The 25,610-nt window shown below is 45.8% G+C and overlaps 1 protein-coding gene and 1 long non-coding RNA gene across 5 annotated transcripts in view; one reads left to right on the plus strand and one right to left on the minus strand.

The window, feature by feature from the left end:
• The window catches only part of LOC134927387 (ATP-binding cassette sub-family B member 5-like), a 215,993-nt gene that overhangs the window by 117,446 nt on the left and 72,937 nt on the right, over window positions 1-25,610 (plus strand). For all 4 annotated transcript variants that reach the window (XM_063921764.1, XM_063921761.1, XM_063921762.1 and 1 more), the window contains 8 exons: window positions 1,522-1,713; window positions 1,795-1,966; window positions 11,988-12,112; window positions 12,190-12,364; window positions 13,633-13,746; window positions 21,224-21,334; window positions 24,924-25,049; window positions 25,227-25,430. In XM_063921764.1, coding sequence (XP_063777834.1) covers window positions 1,522-1,713; window positions 1,795-1,966; window positions 11,988-12,112; window positions 12,190-12,364; window positions 13,633-13,746; window positions 21,224-21,334; window positions 24,924-25,049; window positions 25,227-25,430 — 1,219 coding nt within the window. The remainder of the gene's footprint in view (window positions 1-1,521; window positions 1,714-1,794; window positions 1,967-11,987; window positions 12,113-12,189; window positions 12,365-13,632; window positions 13,747-21,223; window positions 21,335-24,923; window positions 25,050-25,226; window positions 25,431-25,610) is intronic.
• The window catches only part of LOC134927388 (uncharacterized), a 149,215-nt gene continuing 125,653 nt past the window's right edge, over window positions 2,049-25,610 (minus strand). The window contains exon 3 of the long non-coding RNA XR_010177627.1: window positions 2,049-7,858. This is a non-coding gene — a long non-coding RNA (uncharacterized LOC134927388). The remainder of the gene's footprint in view (window positions 7,859-25,610) is intronic.

Consider the following 25,610-nt stretch of genomic DNA (forward strand, 5'->3'; position numbering starts at 1 on the left):
GATATTTATCAGGTGTTAGGCCTGCCACAGGTGGAGAGGGATCTTACGGCTGCGGAAGTTGGTTGAGGGCGAATATTTTGGGGCCCGCCGTGTCTTCGTTCCGGTCCCGGAACTCGCGGCCGGGCCTCCTCCAAACTTCAGTCCCCTGCCTACGGGTGCGGGGAGTGGAGGCCTCGGGTGACAGGCTCAAGCTAAGTGCCTCTTTGGCGGAGATATAGCGGGCGGGAGAGGCACAGTGAATGCCGCTGAGCCGCCGGGGGACTAGGGACTGGCAGGCCAGTAAAGAAACCTACCAGCCGTCGTCTCCGTCTGGCCCGCGGGTATCCTGGACCTCCGTCACCGCCGTCGCGCCTCTATTGCACGGATCAGAGGGGCCTGCTTCTTCACGTCCCGCGGACTCCCTCTACTCTTGCCTCTGTCTCTCGCTGTGGGCAAGCGCAGGCCCCGTCTCCGGGTCTCCAAGCAGGGGCGTGTCACTCGGCCGAGTGTCGGTACTGCTCCAGGGGGGAATCTCCACTTTAGTCCCCGGCCTCCCAGGGATGGGCAGGCCGTACCTGCATGCAACAGTAGGGCTTGAGTGGGCGCTGGGGGAAACAGACAGCGTGTGGATGGCGACAGCCCCACCTGGGCCTCTGTCCCGTGTAGCAGGGAGAGGCCTCCTGAGGTGGTGCAGTTCAAGGTCGAGGGGAGAGCTCCAGCGTCTGTAGGACGTAGGGGGGAGCGGGTACCGCCAGCCGTCAGCGAGGTTGCCGGGCGGTCTGTGTAGCGGAGCGCACAGTGCTGCGCTGCAGGGCCGTGGATACAACAGCGGGGTCACGTGGGCCGCGGCCGCCGGGGACCGTCGCTTCGGCCACAGCTCGAGCTCCGTGCGTGGGTTCGAGGTCGAGGGGAGAGCTCCAGCGTCTGTAGGGCGTAGGGGGGAGCGGGTACCGCCAGCCGTCAGTGATGTTGCCGGGCGGTCTGTGCAGCGGAGCGCACAGTGCTGCGCTGCAGGGCCGTGGATACAACAGCGGGGTCACGTGGGCCGCGGCCGCTAGGGACCGTCGCCTCGGCCACAGCTCGAGCTCCGTGTGTGGAGCGGACTTACTCTTGGATGTCGGACCCGTCCTCCGCTCCTCAGCCGAGGCTTGGTGAGTCCGGGTAGTGTGGTGGGAACCGCCGGGCGCCCTCACGTAGCGGAGATCTACTTCCGGATGGAGCGATCCGGGCTCCCCTTCAACTCTAGGCCCCGGCTTCCGTCCGGGGAGAAGGCCGCAATCCGCAGAAGTGCTTAAAAGCACTTCCCGACTCCGCGGGACTCCCCAGGTTGTGGTAGCCGGGTAAAGGGGTCTGCTGGGTTGCCTCTTGGCCGCGTATGGGATGGGTAAAGGTGTTATAAGGCTCTGATTGTGTGGTCACCAGAGGAGCTGAGGTGAAACACAGCCACCTTCCCTGCTGGCCAAACCACGCCCCACCTGCGGTAATTTACCAATGGTAATTGGATACCCCCCATTGAATGTCTATGATCATTTCTCTCCACAGGTTTTCCTTGTACTATGTGGGAATTGGAGCTGCCGTCTTAATTTGTGGGTATGCACAAGTTTCCTTTTGGGTCCTAGCTGCAGCCAGACAGACTCGAAGAATGAGGAGAACATTCTTCCACTCAGTATTATCTAAAGATATCAGCTGGTTTGATGTCACCAAATCTGGAGAACTTAACAGTCGTCTGACAGAGTAAGTTATCTTTCTTTTCATTTTGTTAGATTTTTATTTTGCTCTCTTTTTTATTACATTTATTTTCCTTTCCTTTCCTAGAGACATCAATAAAATTAACGATGGAATCGGAGACAAAGTTGGTCACTTTTTGCAAAATTTTGCAACTTTTGTAGCAGGACTGGTTATTGGCTTGGCAAAGGGTTGGCAACTGGCGCTAGTGTACATGACAACAAGTCCGCTAATGGCCATATCATCAGCATTTTGTTCTAAGGTAACCGCAGTGTTTCACAGTCGAAATTAATTTGATGCAAGGTTTTGTTTTTTTATTGAGTTTTTATTAGATTTTTAAGACCGATGCAATGCTTTTTAATTCATTAAACTAAAAAGCATCAGGAGACAGCTAATGATGATGATGATGACGATGATGAATCTTAGCAACACAGCACTTTGATGATCCGATTGATCATAAACACATGCACAGTCGTTTATAATAAATACTATAATAATAATAATAATAATAATAATATTCAGCAAGGAAGGAAATATATCTAATAAACAGTAAACTAAGTAGAATTAATTGCACGTTTGAAGTATGCTGCTTGGGAATAAGTTTCCTATTTCATAGTATTCCCAGTAAATTTTATATTGCTTTTTGTGGACTGATGCAGTTTTTCTGTTTTGTGGCATGACTGTGGAAAGCAATTATGGGCATTGCTGAGAGGAAACCAAGCAAATGCAGAAAAAGGGATTATTTTAGCATAATGATTCAGGTAATAACAGAGTATTTATGATCACCAGAGATTAAACCACTAATAAATTCAATATTTTAATGGGATCTTGTTATAACTGTCGCTATAAATTCTCTGTTATTTTTTTTTTTTGCAAATAGTTTTTATTGAAGTTTTGAAATGAGCAAAAAACAAGAAGTTGCAAAAACATTTCTATATCATCTAGTACCATCAGAGAAACATCCTCTGGTGAAATTCAGTACCACGTAAAACAGAAAGACTCGTGAAGAGGGATATCTCTCCTCCACATATGCGTCTCGTCTCCAGAGAAAGAAATATAAACAAGGCATAAAGGAGTATGGTCTAATACATATTGTGGATTACAACTTCTTGAAGCAAAAGAGAAAGAGTAGGAGTAGGAGAGGGAAGAAGGGTTGCGGGAGGTAGGGAGAAAAAGACAGGGATTAGTAGTAGTGTTACTCTCAATGTAGAGGAGTAAAAGGAAGGATAGCGTAGAGAGACAAGGTTTGGGAAGGGGGGGGGGGGGGTTCTCCTCCTAACCTAAGGAGCTTTAACCGTGATTTATATCATATAACTACTGGAGGCATGGCGGATGGGTTTCTCTTAAAGAGAGGATTTGTGGTGTGTTGTGGTTTTGTATTCCAGCCATGGGCTCCAAGTAGCTATGAAGGAAGTGTTTCTCATTTCCAAAGATAGTATAAGGTCTTCCATTGCCATATAGTGATCTAAGCGGGCCGTCCATTCACTCATAGTGGGGGGCACTGTTGATTTCCAGTGGACTGGGATCACTGCCTTAGAGGCGCTCAAAATATGGCGAAGTAGTGATTTCTTAAGATGATATCTAGGTATACGCGTGTGATTTAATAACCAAAAACCCGGGCAAAAGGGTAAGTCTTCCCCAAGGATAATGCTAGCTGTCTCCACCACCCTGTGCCAAAATGGTTGCAAAAGCGAGCATTCCCACCATATGTGTAGTGGGGTACCTAATGCGGTCCCGCATCTCCAGCACGTGTTGGGTACTCCAGGATAAATTTTTGCAAGGATATTTGGGCATCTATACCACCTTGTAAGTACCTTGTAGTGAGTTTCTAAGACTAGCACATTTGTAGTTAATGAGAAGGTATTTTTATAAATACCCTCCCAATCATCTGTGGTCACCAAACCCCCCAAGTCTAGCTCCCAGTCCCTGGCAAATTTTGGTTGGGAAGAAAATCTATGGTTCAAGATCCATTTGTAGAACGTGGAGAGAGTGTGTCTAGGGTATGTGTGGGAGAGGCACATCTGTTCAAATAGAGTCAGTGCTCGTATACCCTTTCCAGAAGAGCAAAAAGTCTGTAGATAATGTTTAATTTGGAGATATCTCCAGATTTCCTTATTGGGTAAATTCCATTTATTTTGCAGTTCGGGAAAAGGTATTATACCAGATGAGTCCAGCAGTTGGTTAGTTCTCAGGATGCCCCTTTCCTGCCACAAATAAAACGACAGGGAGTGACACCCTGGGGGGAACTCTGGATTCCCAAACAACGGTGAGAGTGGGGAGGGGTGTGCTGAAAGATGCGGGAGGGAGCGTAAAAGGCGCCAGCACGAAAAGATGGGGCCAGCTAGTGGGTGCAATACCTGGGGGACCTTAGAAAGCCAGGGGGAGTTCTGGTTTAGAGAGGGAAGGGAGGCCAGTTCAATGTCTACCCATTGTTTCCTGTGGAGTTCTCTACTCCACTCCATGACCCTCGTAAGGAGTACTGCATGGTAGTAGGATAGAAAGTGGGGGAGTTGAAGGCCTCCTTGATGTTTTCGTCTAAAGAGGATCTCATGCTTAAATCGGGGTTTACGTCCCGCCCAAATGTAGTCTCTGATCTTTCGTTGTAGTAAGAGAAACCATGGTCGAGGGATAGTGACCGGCAGAGTTTGTAGTAGATAAAGAATTCTGGGCAAAATATTCATTTTGATAACCGCTATTCTCCCTATCCATGAGATTTTTTTCCCACCCCATTTGGAGAGGTCAGATTGAAGTTTTGATAGTAATGGGGGGAAATTTAATTGATAAATCTGGGAAAGATCCCTGTGTAGGATTACTCCTAGATATTTTAATTGTGTTGGGTGCCATGCAAAGGGCGAGATAGATTGTAGTACTTGGAGGCTGGTCTGGTCTAGTGTTAAATTCATTGCTGTAGATTTTGACAAATTAATTTTAAAATTGGAGAGAGTACCAAAACGCTTGAACTCTTTAAGAAGGTTGGGTATAGAGGTCAAAGGATTAGAAATCACTGCAAGAAGGTCATCTGCGAACAGGGCAAGCTTGTACTCCTTCGTCCCCACCTGTAGCCCTGTGATGTCAACATTCTGGCGGATGGCCCTCGCCAGGGCCTCCATGCAAAGCACAAAAATAAGTGGTGACAGAGGACACCCCTGGCGAGTGCCATTGCGTATCTGGAACGGGTCTGATAATTCACCATTGATACGAACGCGAGCAGCGGGGCCGGAGTACAGGGCCCTAATTCTCTGGAGGCCTACCCTGCCCATGCCCATGTGCTCCAACACCCCCAACAGGAAATCCCAGTCCACTCTGTCAAACGCTTTTTCTGCATCTGTTGAGAGGAGGATGGAGGGGGATTTACAAGTTGATGCGTAATAAATTAAATCCAGCACCTTCGTGGTGTTGTCCCTGGCCTCGCGGCCCGGAACGAAACCCACCTGGTCCGAGTGTATTAGTTTTGGGAGTAAGAGTTTTAAGCGATTCGCCATTAATTTGGCGAAAAGCTTCAAGTCCACATTTAGCAGGGAAATGGGTCTATAGCTGGAACATTGTGACGGGTCTTTGCCCTCCTTATGAATCACTGTGATATGTGCTAACATAGACTGGGGGGAGAAGAGGGACTGGTCTGAAACCTGATTAAAGGCTCTAAGCATCAGAGGTAGCAAAACATCCCCAAATGTCTTATAATATGCTAAAGAGAAGCCGTCAGGGCCCGGACTCCTGCCATTCGGGGTGGCTTTGACAGCCTCTTCAAGCTCTGCCAGAGTGTAGGGGTTCTCAAGTGACTCAACTTCTTCAGGTGTAAGAGTGGGGAAATTTATTTCACATAAAAACTCTGCAATAGAGGCCTTTCGGGAGAGGTCAGATTCTGCCTCCGTGGGGCCTCTTAGATTGTATAACTGGGTGTAATAGTGTCGGAAGGCTGCTGCTATCTCAGTCGTGGTGTGTTGTGTTGTTCCCGTATGCGATTTTACTTTAGGTATAAACGATGCCGCGCGCTGGGCCTGGAGAGCCCGCGCCAGCAGCTTCCCAGGCTTGTTCCCCCATAGAAAATAACGACTACGGCATTTCCTAGCTTCTAACTTCAATCTGTGGGACATAAGCGAGTCCAATTCCTTCCGCGCCTTTAGTAATGATTGGAGGTTGTCATCAGACATGTTAGATTTATGGAGAAGTTCTAAGGCTTGAATTTTTTGTAACAAGGCCTCCCGTGCCGCCATATGTTGTCTTTTCCTATGGGCGCCCAGTTGAATAAGTTTTCCCCTTATTACACATTTATGGGCCTCCCAAACTACCACTTTGGAGATTCCCTCTGTGTCGTTAACTTCGATATAGTTGGCTATAGCCTCTCTGATCTGCTGCTGGCAACCGGGATCCTGGATGATCATCTCGTTTAGTCTCCACGTGTAGGAATTCGGGCGAGCAGGGGACAGACGTATCCCCAAAGAGACAGGAGCATGGTCTGTCCAGGACATGTTGCCCACAGCAGATGCCTCAGCCAGGTGCAAAAATCTATGCGGGATAAATAAGTAGTCAATCCTAGTGTAAGTATTGTGAGGGTGTGAATAAAAGGTAAAATCTCGAGTGGAGGGGTGTTGTATCCTCCAGACATCTATGAGTTGAAAGTTATGTAGTATCCTCCTAACTCTACGGTGCAATTTGTCCGAATACCTAGGGGAGGGGTTGGAGGAGTCTAGTCTGGGTTCCAATGACCAGTTTAAATCCCCGCCGAAGAGCAGAACCCCATTAATGTGTGGTTGGGCTTGTGTGAGAACTCTTTCCAAAAAGCCCGGCTGTATCTTGTTGGGGGCATAAACATTAAGAAAGGTAAAAGCTCTATTGGCGATAGTGCAGTTTATAAGCAGAGCCCTGCCAGGGACAAGTTTATGGCAAACAACGTCTGCCAGGGCGACATGTCTGGCAAATAGGATCGCTACCCCCAGAGTCTTACCCTCCACGTTATTGGAGAAATACCCTGTAGGGAAGTCTCGATTCCCGAGAGAGGGGGCCACCCCTTCTTTAAAGTGGGTTTCTTGCACAAAGGCAACGTCTGCTTTTTCGGCTTTCAATTCTCGTAAGGCCCTTGACCTCTTCTCAGGAATGTTGAGTCCCCGGGCATTAATAGAAAGTACTTTTAGTAACGCCATTTACCTGTTCCAAAAAGAAATAGTAAGTCTGGTCTGACACCGGTCCCATCGGCATAGGGTAGGGCTTAGGCGTTGGTGTGCCTAGGTAGTTTTGGAAGGGAGGAGAGAACCTGAAGAAGAGAAGGGGAGAAAGTAGCGGACAGAGGAAGAGCAATAGAACAGAAAAGCAAAACAATATAGAACATTTGAACAAATGAAGACATAACACCGCTCCTGGTGAAACGAACGACGGGGACAGTGTTCCCGTCGATCGTACCAGGACCAAACATTGCGGTGTAAGTGGGGTAACAAGGGAGGGACGGATCGGCCCTCCAACACGAACTGTGTCAGTGTAACATAATTAGCGACCACGATAATATGAACATTGCATGTCGCAACAATAAGGGCAATACTGTAACCGAACTATGGTAATGCAGTCGAGACCGTGACAAAGTTGCTTCTGTCTCCCTCTATTCGGGGAACTGAGATGACCAGGTCCCTCGGGCATGATGTGACTATCAAACATAGAGACGGTGATCCGAGAGGCATCGTGTCCCTCAACCTCAGGGTGCCTCAAGGGAGGGAGTCTTTCTGTAGGAGCCGTGGTCCCTCCCGCAGTGACTCGACATATTGAAGCAGTCCTCTTTATTCCAATCAAACGTGGGTAGTGAGAAAAAGATGCCACTCCAAAGGTGGGGTGATTAGGTCTTCGTAGCCGAGTAGGATGATGAAGATGACGGGGACGGAAGGGAGCGATTCCGTTTCTGTGCTGCTGAGGGGGATCCCACAGTTTGGAAAGGTATATCAGCCTGGGGGGGTTGGGGGGGGCGAATCCTCGAGCCTACGGATTGCCATTCGGGGACCTGTACTGGGTCAATAGATAGGGTGGAGCAGAAGGGGGCTACATCCTCAGGGGTCCTGATCGTTGCAGACCGGCCATCATTAGTTGCTGTGATGCTGAAGGGAAATCCCCATCTGTATTTGATGTTGTTTTTGCGGAGGGCATCTGTTAGTGGTTTTAATTGACGTCTAGACTGTAGGGTGTGACGAGAAAATTCTCTGTTATTAATATAATAGACATCAAAGTACTAAAATATATTTTGAAAGACAGTGGGAGGAATTCAGTTGTTCTCGCACCCCGATCTCCCATCTAAAGTGACGCTGATCGCGCCCGTGACGCTGATCGCACCCATTAATGTCGGGTTTAGCCACGTAAAGAAGCTAAACCCGACTCAATGAATGGGTGCAATCCCAAAAAAGTGTCATTTCGGCACCCAAAAGGGTCACTTTTCACACATTTCAGCTCACACCCCTGGGGGGTGCAAACTGAAATATCAGCGTTGGCAGCCGATCATGCCCTAACGGAGCCACAATATGGCACAACCTGCTGGCTGCCGGCGCAAATTACATTTGAATTCTGCCGAATGTCTCAAAGAATTGCTGCATAATTGTACATAGACAATCTAACATCTGTTGGTATAACACTATTGCTATTTAAGTTATTACAGAATTAAGTGGTATGATAATACTGTTATAGTTGAATACTCTAACTGTGAGGATTAATAGTTATAACATCCCGCTGTGTTATTATACGATTGCTCGATACTATATATTTATTACAATACCAGTTTATACTAAGTATTATACATATTGCTATTCATTTTTTCTCTTGTTATTGATGTCATTGGTCGATACATAAGAATTTACATAAATTCATAATTTAAATAACTACAAGAGACAATATTGAGAGATAGTATTCCTTATATTATTCCATGTATTCACACTATTTCCTATTCACAATTGACACAATACTTCGCTGGCATTTAAATAAGTTTTTATCAATAATAATAAAAGTTATAGTTTAAATAATATTCTTTTCCTAGACCTCCCTTACATGTGATACAATATACATATTTCAATTACAAACAATCCAGTGAGTGCCCCATATAGGAGTATGTTCTTCTTTATCTTGCCCTTGGTTACAATATCTGTTTCTGGGTTCACCTTCTCCGCAGACAGTAATACAGACATGATCACAACAGATTGTTATACATGTTGGTTTGGAATGGACGATTGCTATAATCAATAAAATAGATTCAGGATCTTATTCAGCGGTGGACGCAGATAGCAACATACACAATAAGATCTGCGCCCATCTCCTCACATGCTGAGGGCCGCCCAGCACAGGGCAAGGCCTCCAAGCATGTGGGGTGCAGCCTCACGTTGCGTCCGCAATTATATTGCGGCCGCATCAAGCTAAGGTTGACCCCTGACAGTGCAACCTGGATGCACTGTCAGGCGGTCCGTCGCAATTTTTTTAATCGGAGCGGCTGCGCGTGTTGGTACGCAGCCGCCCGAAAACCACTCCCGACACACCCCCTGTTTGGCCCGCCATGCCTCCACAACTAACGAACACCCACCGATGTCAATCACATTGTGACCGCATCCTTCCGGGATGCGGCCGCAATGTGTAAGGTAGTGCAGGTGCGATGCACCCACTGTGCGAGCGCAGTTTCCTGATGCATGCAAACTGCACTGCGGCCCGCATCAGCAGCCAAGTCTGTGCGGACATCTCTTTCTGTACAGTCCTTTTCAACAATGCAATTTCTCTGACCTTAATTGAACTTATTGCTTGTTTAACTAACGTGCATAGGAAAGAGCAGTAGAACAAAGGTCATCAGCCCAATGTGACTGTAAGCGCCACCTCTATATTGTAATAGCATCAACTTAAGAGACAGCTCATTTTTTATTTAGTTCTTCTATATTATGTACCCACATCCTCATTCTCAGATAATAAGTTTAACGCAATGTCTGTGGGACATGTCATGAGCTTACACAGATTATACTTATATTTTTGTGCCCCAGGCCGTGGGAACTGGGACAATGGTACAGTACATACCAGTCTGTGTTAATTGGATTACATTAAGACTCTGATTTTTTTTTAAACCAGTATCTTGCCTGGTATTATTAAACTGGTATCCAGTGCCCACTATTGGTCGACAGTAAGTAGGTCAACATGGTTTCTAGGTCGACAGGGACTGTAGGTCGACATGACAAAAGGTCGACATGAATTTTTCACATTATTTGTTCATTTTTTTACTTTTTCATACTTTACGATCCACGTGGACTACAATTGGGAATGGTAACGAGCGAAGCGAGCCATGCGAGGGGACACGGTGCACTAATTGGGGTTCCCGGTCACTTTACGAAGAAAACAACACCAAAAAAGTGAAAAAACTCATGTCGACCTTATGTCATGTCGACCCAGTACACGTCGACCTAGAGCCCCTGTCGACATAGAACCCATGTCGACCTACTTACTGTCGACCACTAGTGGTCGACCTAGACACTGTCGACCTAACTCTTGTCGACACTCCATACCACACCCTTTTAAACCTATTATGTTAAACAAACTGTTTTCTTAAAAAGGATATTATCTTCAAAAATTATCAAAACTATACCATTTGTTACACTATCTACATCGTGCCCCCCCCCATCCCCCCCCCCCCCCCGTGTGTATACTGGCACCCTAAATACTCCACTCATTTCATTAACTGTAACATTCTCAACCTGTCACAAGATAATTCTAGAAAAACCCATTATACAATCACCATTTTTCTCTCTCACTCCTGCTTTATTGTCTGATTTGTAACCAAATTCAGGGGATATGTATTATAGTGGCACTATAGTTTATAGTATTTTTATGGTGGCACTGCTGCTATAGCTGTTCCTGCTTTGCCTCTTTACCAGACAAAGCAGGAAGCAGTACTGTTGAGCTGTATTAATATCTCATCAATTCCTCCTCCGGCAATCCCTGCTAGACCCCACAGTGTGTGTCCTGTATCGCCTCCCAGCCGGCTCCTGTGGACATGAACAAGATCTCGGAGCCTAGCAGACGCAGTCAGAGACAGTGCTGTATTGGGGCAACAACAGCTGCAGCTATCGAAATCGATAGCTGCAGCTATTGGATACGTACATTTGTCGGCACATTGGCGCTATGTTGTGTGACAAATCAGCACGCTATCTTGTGTGACAAATGCCATTTGTCACACACCGCCAGCATAGTACATACAGGGAAGCGGTATCTATATAACATGCGCAGATACTGTACCGCTAAGGCATATAGTGCCTTTTTATACATCTCCTCCCCAGTTCCCTCATCCTCCCTTTCCACATCTTACACACACGTTCAGATCTGTAGATCTGATTCATAATAGTATGGAAATCCAAGCAAACCTCAGAGTCATCACCTGTCGTCCATCACTCTCTAAATCCTTTACATATGGACTGTGATGTGAAATGCACATTCTGTCTACAAAAAATGTACCTTCCTCCATTATCACTTCCTCTGTAACATCCTCACCCTTCTGGCAATAACAGAAACATGGCTCACACAATCAGATACTGCCTCACCTGTAGTCCTTTCACCCAGGGGCCTCCACTTCACCAACACCTCAAGGGCCTTAATACATAACTTAATTTATGGACAGCTATGGTTTGATTTATTTGCATGTGTGGATTGCATGGGCCGTTGCTGACATTTGGTGACAATTTCATCACAATAGCCCCATTACAAATATATTTACTGAGAAAAATGTTGATGTGTTCAATACTTATTTTACCTGCTGTATTTGTAAGATACTGGTTGACACTTCTTGGCAGGACCTCTGGCTGACTCCATACATGCACTGTAACGTGAGGATGCCTACATAAGTCAAGGCCAGGCAGTACTTGCAGTAAACACCCATTTTTGCCTCTGGCATCAATTAAATTTACTGTTACTGACCTTTTCTTTGTTCTTGAACATAGATCTTTGCAACTTGCATTGAACTTAGGGTATGTTTTGAACTTGATTTTAACATCCTTATTTTGTAACACTTTTTCCAATTGTGTAGCCTGATATACCTGCCCTCTCTCTCCTTTCATTGGTATATAGTCAGAGATATGGGTCAATAGGTGCAAGGCATGGGAGCAACTTCTTACTAGGGAAAACAGTAAGTTCTGAGAAAGGTAGCAGTTAAAGCCAAAGACTACAATACGTCTAGCATAGCTATAGCGGCCGACCTACTGGTGTCATTGGTGATCATTCCAGTTTCAACATATGGATATATTAAATAACAAGTTTCTTTCAAATGATCTAATGGTGTAGTACTCTGGAATTAGATGATGGTGTCTCTGACAAGCAAGGAGCTCTCAGCTTACGCAAAAGCCGGAGCTGTGGCTGAAGAAGTTCTTTCCTCAATTCGGACAGTGGTGGCATTCGGAGGGCAAGAGAAGGAAATAAAAAGGTATTTCTCTACTTCTGTGATCCGCAGCAGATTATATATTCTACACCATTGATGTGTCATTGTCAACCTTGTTTTAGATACACAAATAACTTGGGAGAGGCCAAAAAACTTGGTATCAAAAAAGCCATTGCGTCTCAGCTTGCCCTCGGCTTTGTGTACCTAATCGTTTATGCCTCTTATGGGCTAGGATTTTGGTATGGCACAGTCCTGATTTTGGGAGACCAAGGATATACTATTGGAGATGCCCTTGTGGTAAGTACAAACTATGCGAATGCTTATTCTGGATACTTTTTCCTTACTGTTTTTTTTATTGGCTTAGGTGGCTAAAATGGCTTATGTCCAGAGCAACTTGGCTGAGAGAATCAATGGAACTACAGACGTGCTATTGTTTAACTCTCCTTTTGGCCGGACATTTGGGTGGCTTTGTGTGATCCAAAAACATTTATTCATAAGGTGTTCAACTCATGATAAGGTGTCACAAACTAGCATTCTATAAAGTTTTATAAAGTACTAGCTTATGACACCTTATCACAGGCTGTGATGTCTTATCATGAGATGTTTCTTTTCACTGGCATATCAGTCAAAGCCATTCTGACTCAGCTATGGGCCTAATCAGGAGGTGAAGTAAACTCAATGTTTACATACATATCCAATGTTTTCAGATCTGTCCATGCGCTGGAGCCGCACGGCAGATATTGCCCTTGTGACATCGGTTTTGTGATTGACATGCTTCTGGCGTTTGGGAGGGGGGGGGGGGTCCCGTTTAATGGATGTGCCAAGGCCAATGACTGTGTTCTTCTACGTAGCCTTACTGGCCCCGGTGGCGTGACTTAACCAGACACCCTAAGTAACGTGAGGGTTTTGCAGAAGTGCGATGGTCACGCAGGTGAACCGATCCTGTGGATCACAGAAGTTCCTCCTGCGCAGGGGTGTATCAAAAGAGAAGGGGTCCCAAGTGCGATCTCCATCCGGGCACCATCCCTTCTCTCTAGCTGGCAGCGCTGCTCTAGTGCTAGTACACTCTGCCTCTGTGCACAGGTCTCCAGGGAAATAGGGCGGAAGCCATTTTCTCAGTAATTTCCTTACTGCATATGCTCCAGATGCAAGGAAAATGGCTGGTGCTCCATCTTCCTGGTGATTTTGCAGCATTGGGGCTGCCAATGCTGGACACTGGAAAAGTAAATATAGAAGAAATTGGTGCAGGGTATGCGGTGTGGGCCCCCCTGAACCCAGGGGCCAGTGTGCACTGCATGCCCTGCACCCATTATAGGTACGCCATTGCTCCTGCTGAATTTGCATTATTTATCCCCGCCGCTGCTTACCAAGAGGCAGCAGCTTTACAAAAGTGTCCATCTCTGAATCAGGTTCCACATCAGGTCAGAAGGATAGCTAAATGAGGACACACCTGTAAGCTCATATAGCTTTATATTGCATTTAGCCCGATAAAGAAGTATTATTTGTCCTTTAAGAACTGCTGACTTACTATTATTATTACTGATGGGACTTCTTTTCTCTGTCAGGTCTTCTTCAGTGTGGTGATAAGCAGCTATTGCATTGGTCAGGCATTTTCTCATCTTGAAGCCTTTTCCATTGCAAGAGGGGCAGCCTACGGGATATTTCATGTGATTGATCAGGTAAGTCAGGACGGTCCACGAAATGGAAATTAGTATAACAAACTTCTACAGTATGCCGCACGGACAAGAAAGTAGGCACAATCCATGTGCAGGTCAAGTGATCTTTATGCAAAATTATGCAAGACACCTAAACCACAGCCTGTAAGATGACAGTTAGGAGCTGATTGGGAGTCAATAGGCAGTCAGGCACCTGAATAACCATGGGGGCTCTGATTACCTATTTACACAAATGAGCCATGTCTGAGCGTAGCAACTGCTTATCTTCTTGCCGATGTGCGCCTGTGCGTGATATTAAAGTCACATATCTTTGTATTCGGCAGTTATTTATCAGTTTTAGCAACAGCTAAGAAATAACCAGTAGCTCATGGGGAGTACTTGGATGACCACTTAATAGGTTGCTCCATCGATCAGGGTGCAGATAATTCAGCCTCATCCACTGGTTTAGGCTCATCCTCCTCGGTGCATTGGAATTTACAGATGTGTTTTAGGAGCAGTGTCACTTTGCACTTGATTGTTTCTTATTGTGCATGTTAATATTACATTTACAGTTTGCTAAGTATTTTGCAATTTAGATTTCATGGCCCTTTAACTGGTTTTTACCTTTTGTGTATAATAATTTTAATTGAAACACCTTAATTACATCTAACATGTGCAGATGATACAACAGTGGTTGTTTGTTATATATGGCTGATTCTCATATTAGCATAATCTAGTGAATAGGCTAATACCATAATCTAGTAAACAGCAGCAGCCGATGCATCTGACTATGGGCCCGATTCAGACCAGATCGTAGATGTGCATAAAAACACACAACTACAATCAAAAACTCTGACATGCGGGGGACGTCCAGCAATGGGCTAGTCCGCCCCGCATACCAGGCCCTACCTGGCGAGTAGCGCCCTGACTATGCAGCCTAGCTGTGGAGGCAGGCGACTACCAGACATGTTTTTGGTTGCAGTGGCTGCGTGTGAAGTCACGCAACCACTGTGACCTACCCCAGCAATGGTCAAGACACACCTGCGTTGTCCGGACCCCACACCCCTCATCGCCATTCGAATACCGCCGGCATGCCCGCTCCGCAACCACCTTTGCCCCTCAATCATGCAGAGGCGATCGCACCAGACGAGCAGTGCGGCCGCTGAGCGTGCGCACACCACATAGGGCTCCAGCCTGCGATCGCTGCCTATGCAGCTACCAGGTCTGAATTAGGCCCTATGAATCAGACAGTTAGGACAAAGCATGCCGATTGCAGTTTCCCCATGGTTTGGATTGTACATGTTTCAAATGTATGTTATACTGATGTGTCTGAATCTAAGTTTCCTTCTAGTTGGGTATAAGTTAAAGCGGCTTTGAGTGATTTGCAAAAGTCTGTGAAATGTCTGTTAAATCGCCTCAAAACGATTCTCAGAAAATTTCCCCATAAGTGCGGTAGCCAATTAGCTGCGATAGTGCAGTGGCCACGAAACATGGGTGTTTTCGTGTTTTTCTCACACCTGTCCAATTACTTTGTGCGAAAAATGCCAGTTTTTTGTGCAAAAATACATAGGTCCCATGAAAAGCCACGGACTGATTTATTTTCGCTGCACTTTTTACGCACTAAATGGTCACTTATCCTTAGGCAGGTGAAACCAAATCCCGATAAGCGCTGGTTATCAGGGCTAATTGGATTAAACCAATTGGCTGCGGTAAATTTCTGCGGCTAATTGGATACCGCCCTAAGTGTTACTTATTAATAGAGATGTGCACCAGACATTTTTCGGGTTTTGTGTTTTGGTTTTGGATTCGGTTCCGTGGCTGTATTTTGGATTCGGACGCGTTTTGGCAAAACTTCCCTGAATTTTTTTTGTCGGATTCGGGTGTGTTTTGGATTCGAGTGTTTTTTTTTTCAAAAACAGCTTAAATCATAGAATTCTGAACACCTCACACCTCACGATATTATTTTTAGTCCTAAAATTTGCACCGAGGTCGCTGGATGACTAAGCTAAGCGACCCAAGTGGCCGGCACAAACACCTGGCCCATCTAGGAGTGGCACTGCAGTGTCAGACAGGATGGCACTTAAAAAAATTGGCCCAAAACATCACATGATGCAAAGATAAATTAAAGAAAAAAGAGGTACAAGATGGGGGCCCTCCCACCCACCCTTATGTTGTATAAACAGGACATGCACACTTTAACAAACCCATCATTTCAGCGACAGGGTCTGCCACATGACTGTGGCTGAAATGACTGGTTGGTTTGGGCCCCCACCAAAAAAGAAGCAATCAATCTCTCCTTGCACAAACTGGCTTTACAGAGGCAAGATGTCCACCTCCTCCTCATCGTCCGATTCCTCACCCCTTTCACTGTGTACATCCCCCTCTTCACAGATTATTAATTCTTCCCCACTGGAATCCACCATCTCAGGTCCCTGTGTACTTTCTGGAGGCAATTGCTGGTGAATGTCTCCACGGAGGAATTGATTATAATTCATTTTGATGAACATAATCTTCTCCACATTTTCTGGAAGTAACCTCGTACGCCGATTGCTGACAAGGTGACCGGCTGCAGGTCTTTGAACCTCTGCAGACTTGTGTCTGCAGGAAAGAGAGATACAACGTAGGTTTTAAATCTATGATCAAGCACGGTGGCCAAAAATGTAGTGCTTTGATTTCAACAGATTGACCACCCGTGAATCCTGGTTTAGTGAATTAAGGGCTCCATCCACAACACAAGTGCCACTTGCCTAGCAGAATCGCTCCGTTTTAGCTCCTCCTTCAATCTCTCCAGCTTCTTCTGCAAAAGCCTGATGAGGGGAATGACCTGACTCAGGCTGGCAGTGTCTGAACTGACTTCACGTGTGGCAAGTTCAAAGGGTTGCACAATGTTGAAATCATTCTCCATTGCGCTTGAGTCAGGTGCATTCCCCCTACTTTGCCTATATCGTAGGCAGCTGTATAGGCTTGAATGGCCTTTTGCTGCTCCTCCATCCTCTGAAGCATATAGAGGGTTGAATTCTATCTCGTTACCACCTCTTGCTTCAGCTGATGGCGGGGCAGGTTCAGGAGTGTTTGCTGGTGCTCCAGTCTTCGGCACGCGGTGGCTGAATGCCGAAAGTGGCCCGCAATTCTTCGGGCCACCGACAGCATCTCTTGCACGCCCCTGTCGTTTTTTAAAAAATTCTGCACCACCAAATTTAATGTATGTGCAAAACATGGGATGTGCTGGAATTTGCCCACATGTAATGCACGCGCAATATTGGTGGCGTTGTCCGATGTCACAAATCCCCAGGAGATTGGGGTAAGCCATTCTGCAATGATGTTCCTCAGTTTCCGTAAGAGGTTGTCAGCTGTGTGCCTCTTATGAAAAGCGGTGATACAAAGCGTAGCCTGCCTAGGAACGAGTTGGCATTTGTGAGATGCTGCTACTGGTGCCGCCGCTGCTGTTCTTGCTGCAGGAGGCAATACATCTACCCAGTGGGCTGTCACAGTCATATAGTCCTGAGTCTGCCCTGCTTCACTTGTCCACATGTCCGTGGTTAAGTGGACATTGGGTACAACTGCATTTTTTAGGACACTGGTGACTCTTTTTCTGACATCTGTGTACATTCTCGGTATCGCCTGCCTAGAGAAATGGAACCTAGATGGTATTTGGTACCGGGGACACAGTACCTCAAGCAATTCTTTAATTCCCTGTGAATTAATGGTGGATACCGGACACACGTTTAACACCACCGCAGCTGCTAAGACCTGAGTTATCCGCTTTGCAGCAGGATGACTGCTGTGATATTTCATCTTCCTCGTAAAGGACTGTTGGACAGTCAATTGCTTACTGGAAGTAGTACAAGTGGTCTTCCGACTTCCCCTCTGGGATGACGATCGACTCCCAGCAGCAACAACAGCAGCGCCAGCAGCAGTAGGCGTTACACTCAAGGATGCATTGGAGGAATCCCAGTCAGGAGAGGACTCGTCAGACTTGCCAGTGACATGGCCTGCAGGACTATTGGCTTTCCTGTCAAAGGAGGAAATTGACACTGAGGGAGTTGGTGGTGTGGTTTGCAGGTGCTTGGTTACAAGAGGAAGGGACTTAGTTGTCAGTGGACTGCTTCTGCTGTCACCCAAAGTTTTTAAACTTGTCAATGACTTCTGATGAATGAGCTCCAGGTGAGGTATAAGGGAGGATGTTCCTAGGTGGTTAACGTCCTTACCCCTACTTATAACAGCTTGACAAAGGCAACACACGGCTTGACACCTGTTGTCCACATTTCTGTTAAAATAATTCTACACCGAAGAGGTGATTTTTTTTTTGTAATTTGACCAGGCATGTCAATGGCCATATTCGTCCCACGGACAACAGGTGTCTCCCCGGCTGCCTGACTTAAACAAACCACCTCACCATCAGAATCCTCCTTGTCAATTTCCTCCTCAGCGCCAGCAACACCCATCCTGGTGTACTTCAACAGTGACATCTTCAACTTGACTATCAGGAACTGGACTGCGGGTGCTCCTTCCAGCACTTGCATGGGCGTGCAAATGGTGGAAGGCGCCACCTCTTCCCGTCCAGTGTTGGGAAGGTCAGGCATCACAACCGACACAATTGGACTCTCCTTGGGGATTTGTGATTTAGAAGAACGCACAGTTCTTTGCTGTGCTTTTGCCAGCTTAAGTCTTTTCATTTTTCTAGCGGGAGGATGAGTGCTTCCATCCTCATGTGAAGCTGACCCACTAGTCATGAGGAACATAGGAGAGGGCCTCAGCCGTTCCTTGCCACTCCGTGTCGTAAATGGCATATTGGCAAGTTTACGCTTCTCCTCAGACGCTTTTAATTTAGATTTTTGGGTCATTTTACTGAACTTTTGTTTTTTGGATTTTACATGCTCTCTACTATGACATTGGGCATCGGCCTTGGCAGATGACATTGATGGCATTTCATCGTCTCGGCCATGACTAGTGGCAGCAGCTTCAGCACGAGGTGGAAGTGTATCTCGATCTTTCCCTATTTTATTCTCCACATTTTTGTTCTCCATTTTTTAATGTGTGGAATTATATGCCAGTAATACTACTGTACACAACTATATACTGTTGGGTCACCAAAATGCTGCACTGTAATACAATATATACTGCTCACAAAAATGCAGCACAGATATGGAATGGATACGTGCACTCAGTGACACAGAGCTGCAAGATACAGCAATGGCCTACTGTACACAACTATGGCCCTCATTCCAAGTTGTTCGCTCGCTAGCTGCTTTTAGCAGCATTGCACACGCTAAGCCGCCGCCCTCTGGGAGTGTATCTTAGCATAGCAGAATTGCGAACGAAAGATTAGCATAATAGCGAATAGAAATTTCTTAGCAGTTTCTGAGTAGCTCCAGACCTACTCACAAATAGCGATCAGTTCAGTCAGTTTCGTTCCTGGTTTGACGTCACAAACACACCCAGCGTTCGCCCAGACACTCCCCCGTTTCTTCAGACACTCCCGCGTTTTTCCCAGAAACGCCAGCGTTTTTCCGCACACTCCCATAAAACGGCCAGTTTCCGCCCAGAAACACCCACTTCCTGTCAATCACACCACGATCACCAGAAAGATGAAAAAACTTTGTTACGCCGTGAGTAAAATACCAAACTTTTGTGCTAATTTACTTGGCGCAGGCGCACTGTGAACATTGCGCATGCGCAGTTTGCGACTAATCGCTCCGTAGCAAAAAAAAATAACGAGCGAACAATTTGGAATCACCCCCTATATACTGTTGGGTCACCAAAATGCTGCACTGTAATACTATATATACTGCTCACAAAAATGCTGCACAGATATGGAATGGATACGTGCACTCAGTGACACAGAGCTGCAAGATACAGCAATGGCCTACTGTACACAACTATATACTGTTGGGTCACCAAAATGCTGCACTGTAATACAATATATACTGCTCGCAAAAATGCAGCACAGATATGGAATGGATACGTGCACTCAGTGACACAGAGCTGCAAGATACAGCAATGGCCTACTGTACACAACTATGGCCCTCATTCCAAGTTGTTCGCTCGCTAGCTGCTTTTAGCAGCATTGCACACGCTAAGCCGCCGCCCTCTGGGAGTGTATCTTAGCATAGCAGAATTGCGAACGAAAGATTAGCATAATAGCGAATAGAAATTTCTTAGCAGTTTCTGAGTAGCTCCAGACCTACTCACAAATAGCGATCAGTTCAGTCAGTTTCGTTCCTGGTTTGACGTCACAAACACACCCAGCGTTCGCCCAGACACTCCCCCGTTTCTTCAGACACTCCCGCGTTTTTCCCAGAAACGCCAGCGTTTTTCCGCACACTCCCATAAAACGGCCAGTTTCCGCCCAGAAACACCCACTTCCTGTCAATCACACCACGATCACCAGAAAGATGAAAAAACTTTGTTACGCCGTGAGTAAAATACCAAACTTTTGTGCTAATTTACTTGGCGCAGGCGCACTGTGAACATTGCGCATGCGCAGTTTGCGACTAATCGCTCCGTAGCAAAAAAAAATAACGAGCGAACAATTCGGAATCACCCCCTATATACTGTTGGGTCACCAAAATGCTGCACTGTAATACTATATATACTGCTCACAAAAATGCTGCACAGATATGGAATGGATACGTGCACTCAGTGACACAGAGCTGCAAGATACAGCAATGGCCTACTGTACACAACTATATACTGTTGGGTCACCAAAATGCTGCACTGTAATACTATATATACTGCTCACAAAAATGCCGCACAGATATGGAATGGAAACGTGCACTCAGTGACACAGAGCTGCAAGATACAGCAATGGCCTACTGTACACAACTATATACTGTTGGGTCACCAAAATTCTGCACTGTAATACTATATATACTGCTCACAAAAATGCCGCACAGATATGGAATGGATATGTGCACTCAGTGACACAGAGAAGCAAGATATAGCAATGGCCTACTGTACTGTACTACTATTATACTGGTGGTCCCCAGTTCCCACAATAAAGCACACTGAGCACAGATATTTGAAGCTCACAGAGCACAGATATGGAGCGTTTTCAGGCAGAGAACGTAGATATTTTCAGCACACTGAGCACAGATTATTTGCAGCACACTGAGCACAGATATTTGCAGCACACTGAGCACAGATTATGGAGCTTTTCAGGGAGAGAACGCTGCCACGTCCTCTCCGTTCAATCTCCAATGCACGAGTGAAAATGGCGGCGACGCACCGCTCCTCATATAGAATACGAATCTCACGAGACTCCGACAGCGGGATGATGACGTTCGGGCGCTTTCTGGTTAACCGAGCAAGGCGGGAGGATCCGAGGCTGCCTCGGACCCGTGTAAAATAGGTGAAGTTTGGGGGGGTTCGGATCCCGAGGAACCGAACCCGCTCATCTCTACTTATTAGTGGCTAGGTTTGTGTTGATGTACAGATCTGCTTACTTCTCTATGTTTCCCTAACAACAGTCTGACGTTATTTCTCTTTGTAATGATTTTAGACATCTACCATTGACAGCTTTTCAGAAGAGGGATACAGACTAGATATTGTAAAGGGAAACGTGGAGTTTAAAGATGTCCACTTTTGTTATCCTTCTCGGCCGAACGTCCAGGTAAGGATAGTAAAGTGTTTCACACTTGTTTTCCTAATTATGGGCCAATACAAAACAGGAATCATATTTTTTCAAGCTGAAAAACTAAACGAACTAAAAATGTTGCTGTATTAATAATTGCATTGTAATATTTTTATTTTTAAACATGCAGGATCAATGATTTGTAATGTGGTTCTGACACTGTGACTACTAACTTCACATTGAATATTGCACTCTCATTAGTGATTTTGTGGGGTCTTTGCCATGTAACTGATTGCCACTTTCAAAATATGTGAGAACTCGGATGTAGTCCGGCACTTCCTGGTTCTCGCACTCTATTACATTCCCCCTGTGTTTCTGTTATCTGTTTCCATCTGCTATTTCCAGGAGGAGGAGCGACGCTCTTTCATTGTGGCAGCCAAGCTTCAGCACGCAGTTTGTGCCAGTCCAGACAATATTGTATTACTATAATACTGCACCTGGACTGGCAGGACCCTTTGGCCAATGCATTCCTCACAAAATGCCTCTTGTAAATTGAATGCCATGATGCAGCTGTTTGTGGCTGATAACAGAGAATGTCAAGGATCTGGGGAAGGTCATCATAATAATACCCAGCTACAGCAGACCAATATCATGAGGACAGTGGAAATATTGTTAATATGATAAGTTTAACAGCTCATACTGAGACTGATAAGCCAGCATGCGTAGCAATTCTCTGAGAGCGGTATAGTTACAATGTTATTGCTCACTAAAGCCAAGTGAATGCTCTACAGTGTATCATTGCACCATCATCACCACTGTGTTTTACAGATTTACTGATGATATTGACTTTGTATTATTATGTTTAAGTTTGCGTGGGCAAAATGAGCAGTGCGGCAGCTTCTGAGTACGTAAATCAGGCCAATTGTATTGGCAAAGTTATCTGAGCAGGAGTGCATTCATATATAAATGAATAAAGGAAGAGAGTCAAATACTTGGACCTTTCCTGTTTGGTTTTGTACAAGTGTCTTTTCTCTTTTGTGTATAACATAATGCTCTATCTGCTGTGTCCATAAACGCCCCTATGAGCAGGTATCAGAGTGATCCATCATCAGTACAGTAAAACCTTTCACCTTAACTTATCTAAAATAAAGACTCCGACCACAGGGTGGCAAATACCAAAGAGAAATTGACCCCACTGGTGGCGAAGAGAAAGAACGGCCGCTGACAAGTGGCTACCATGACTTATGCCAAAACCACTATCCTCCACCATACTTACTTTCTCCATGGCAAGTAATACTGGTGTCTCCACATCTCCAACCAATAAACTCAAGTGCCCGGCCTGGAATCCAGTAGCTTAATCTCAATAGGAAATTAGCCTACCTCGTGTATACAAGAAGAGCGCACCCCAGTTCTAAACGCAGCGAAATAGCCCCTGTTCTGATGCTCTTTGCTGATGCACAAAAACAAAATCTCAAAAAAGAGGGAGGGAGGGCAAGAAACAGTAAAATAGAGGCAGAGCCCTGCCTAGCATCAGACTAACTAAACTTACCTTCACCCCTAACCCTATCACCTCCGTAACTATAGGCTGACAGACAACAATAATATTACCCCTATAATACCCTGCACTGTTTCCCTACCATACAGAAACCTGCCAAGGTGTTTACGTCCATTCTTGCACTTAAAGTGCATCAGTTCTGTTACTTGCTCCTTCTGGCTCTATGGTCTTGCCCTAAGCTTCAGTACTTTTCTGTACACCAGGGGGAATATTTGCGAGGAGTCGGGTTGTAAAAGCTGCCACTTCTGAGCGTGTTTATGCCCAATATTTAAAAGGGCAATGCTTTTACTAGCTGTGTCTTGCTAGTAAAAGCATTACCCTTTTAAAAATCGGGCACAGACACACTCATAATTGTTGGTTTTACTACCTGACTCAGTGCCGTAACTAGGCATTTTAGCGCTGTGTGCAAGAAATGACAGTGGCGCCCCCCCCCCCATGCAAGATAGGGGCAGTGCGCACCGTAGGCGCGCAAAAATTTATAGGGGCGTGGCTTCACGGGGAAGGGGCGTGGCCACAAAATAATAGCACTTCATACTACGGTGCACAGTAGTCTACATTATTCAAATTACGCTGCACAGTAGCGCCACTACACCAGGTAGAGCCCCTTTTATACATTACAGCAGACAGCGTCCCCCTTTTTACACATTACAGCAGACAGTCCCCCTTTTTACACATTGCGGTAGCCAGTCCCCCTTTTTACACATTGCGGCAGCCAGACCCCTCTTTACACATTGCGGCAGCCAGTCCCCCTTTTTACACATTGCGGCAGCCAGGCCCCCTCTTTACACATTGCGGCAGCCAGGACCCCTTTTTACACATTGCGGCAGCCAGTCCCCCTTTTTACACATTGCGGCAGCCAGGCCCCCTCTTTACACATTGCGGCAGCCAGTCCCCCTTTTTACACATTGCGGCAGCCAGTCCCCCTTTTTACACATTGCGGCAGCCAGTCCCCCTTTTTACACATTGCGGCAGCGGCAGCCAGTCCCCCTTTTTACACATTGCGGCAGACGGTGTCCCCCTGATAGAGAGAGAGAGAGAAAGAAAGAGAGATATACTTACCATCTCCCTGCTGGCAGTCAGGCTCCTCGTGCAGCTTCCTCGGTGCAGGCAGTGAGGTGAGAAGGAGGGAGGGGGAGCAGGGAGCCGCAGCAGCGCTATGTCATTGGTAGTAAGCGCCGCTGCAGCATCCCCCTCTCCTTCCGTATTGGCTGCCCGGAGCTGCTGTGGATCCTGGGATGCAGGAACCGCATCCCAGCATCCACAGCAGCGCTGGGCAGCCAATACAGAAGGAGAGGGGGATGCTGCAGCGGCGCTTACTACCAATGAAATAGCGCTGCTGCGGCTCCCTGCTCCCCCTCCCTCCTCCTCCTTCTCCGCTGCCCGGCGCTGGTCTCTTCTCCCTCCACAGCGCGGCGCACGGCGCAGAGCAGAGGCGGCATGTAATGAGTCAATTTGACTCATTACATGCCGCTGGCCGTGCGCCCTCAGGGCAACTGCGCTGTGTGCCAAGCCCACTTGGCACACACGTAGTTACGGCCCTGATAAATAACCCCCCCATATCTTATCTGCTTAGCTGAAATTTGGTAAACAGCTTATTTTAGTTCCTAGGGAAGGCTATATAAATCAATGGAGTGTTAGCTCAGCTGTTTAGTGTAAGCAGCTAAGGAGGACATATTAAAATCATAACTATTTATGTAAGTTGAATTCTGTTCATTATGGCCTGTGTAAAAATACTGTATTACTGTTGTTGTTGTTGTTGTTGTTGTTGTTGTTGTTGTTGTTTAGGTATATTTATGCTTACAACATTTCTGATGTTTAAAACATTATTTCCTGTTGGCTTATGGTGAATTAAAGCAAACATTTTCTTTCTTTCTTTCTTTCTTTCTTTCTTTCTTTCTTTCTTTCTTTCTTTCTTTCTTTCTTTCTTTCTTTCTTTCTTTCTTTCTTTCTTTTGGAAAGTTTCATATAAAACCTTACAAAATTTGACCATATATATATTTTTAAAATAAGAGCCTGCATTTCTATATTGTATATATGTTTCACAGGAAACATTATTTTGTTTTTGTTTTTAAGGTGTTAAAAGGACTTAATTTAAAAGTAAAATCTGGTCAGACGGTGGCACTGGTAGGACAAAGTGGATGTGGTAAAAGCACCACAGTGCAGCTCCTACAGAGACTGTACGATCCTCAGGAGGGCACGGTAAATGTTTTATGCATTAATTTTATAAAGAATCATATATATTACCATATATCGACAATCCATAATGTAACACAATTGATGGAGAAAGGGAAGGGGTACAGAAAAAAATACAACGGTTTGGGCACGTATGTTGGGCCAGGGTAACCAAGCAACATACTATCTGATCTGTAATTACAGATAATGGTGGATGGTCATGATATACGATCTCTGAATGTCAGACATTACCGAGAGCTGATTGGTGTGGTTAGTCAGGAGCCAGTCCTGTTTGGAACAACCATTAAGAACAACATCAAATATGGACGAGAAGATGTGACAGACGAAGAAATAGAGATAGCGGCTAGAGAAGCCAATGCCTATGAATTCATTATGGCACTGCCTGAGGTAAGCATCTAGAATTAGGGGAAAAGAAGGGCAAAATCTTTAGTATCCTATATCTATCCCTCCTACAAGGAATGGAAAATCTGTGATAACATTCACATGTGGCATGTAAAGCTTTAGGGGGAACTTAATTGTGGGTGAATGGATTCGCCCTCTGAATTTGCGCAACACCTGCCGCACTTG

Source organism: Pseudophryne corroboree, chromosome 5 (genome assembly GCF_028390025.1).
Source record: "Pseudophryne corroboree isolate aPseCor3 chromosome 5, aPseCor3.hap2, whole genome shotgun sequence".
Classification (NCBI taxonomy): domain Eukaryota; kingdom Metazoa; phylum Chordata; class Amphibia; order Anura; family Myobatrachidae; genus Pseudophryne; species Pseudophryne corroboree.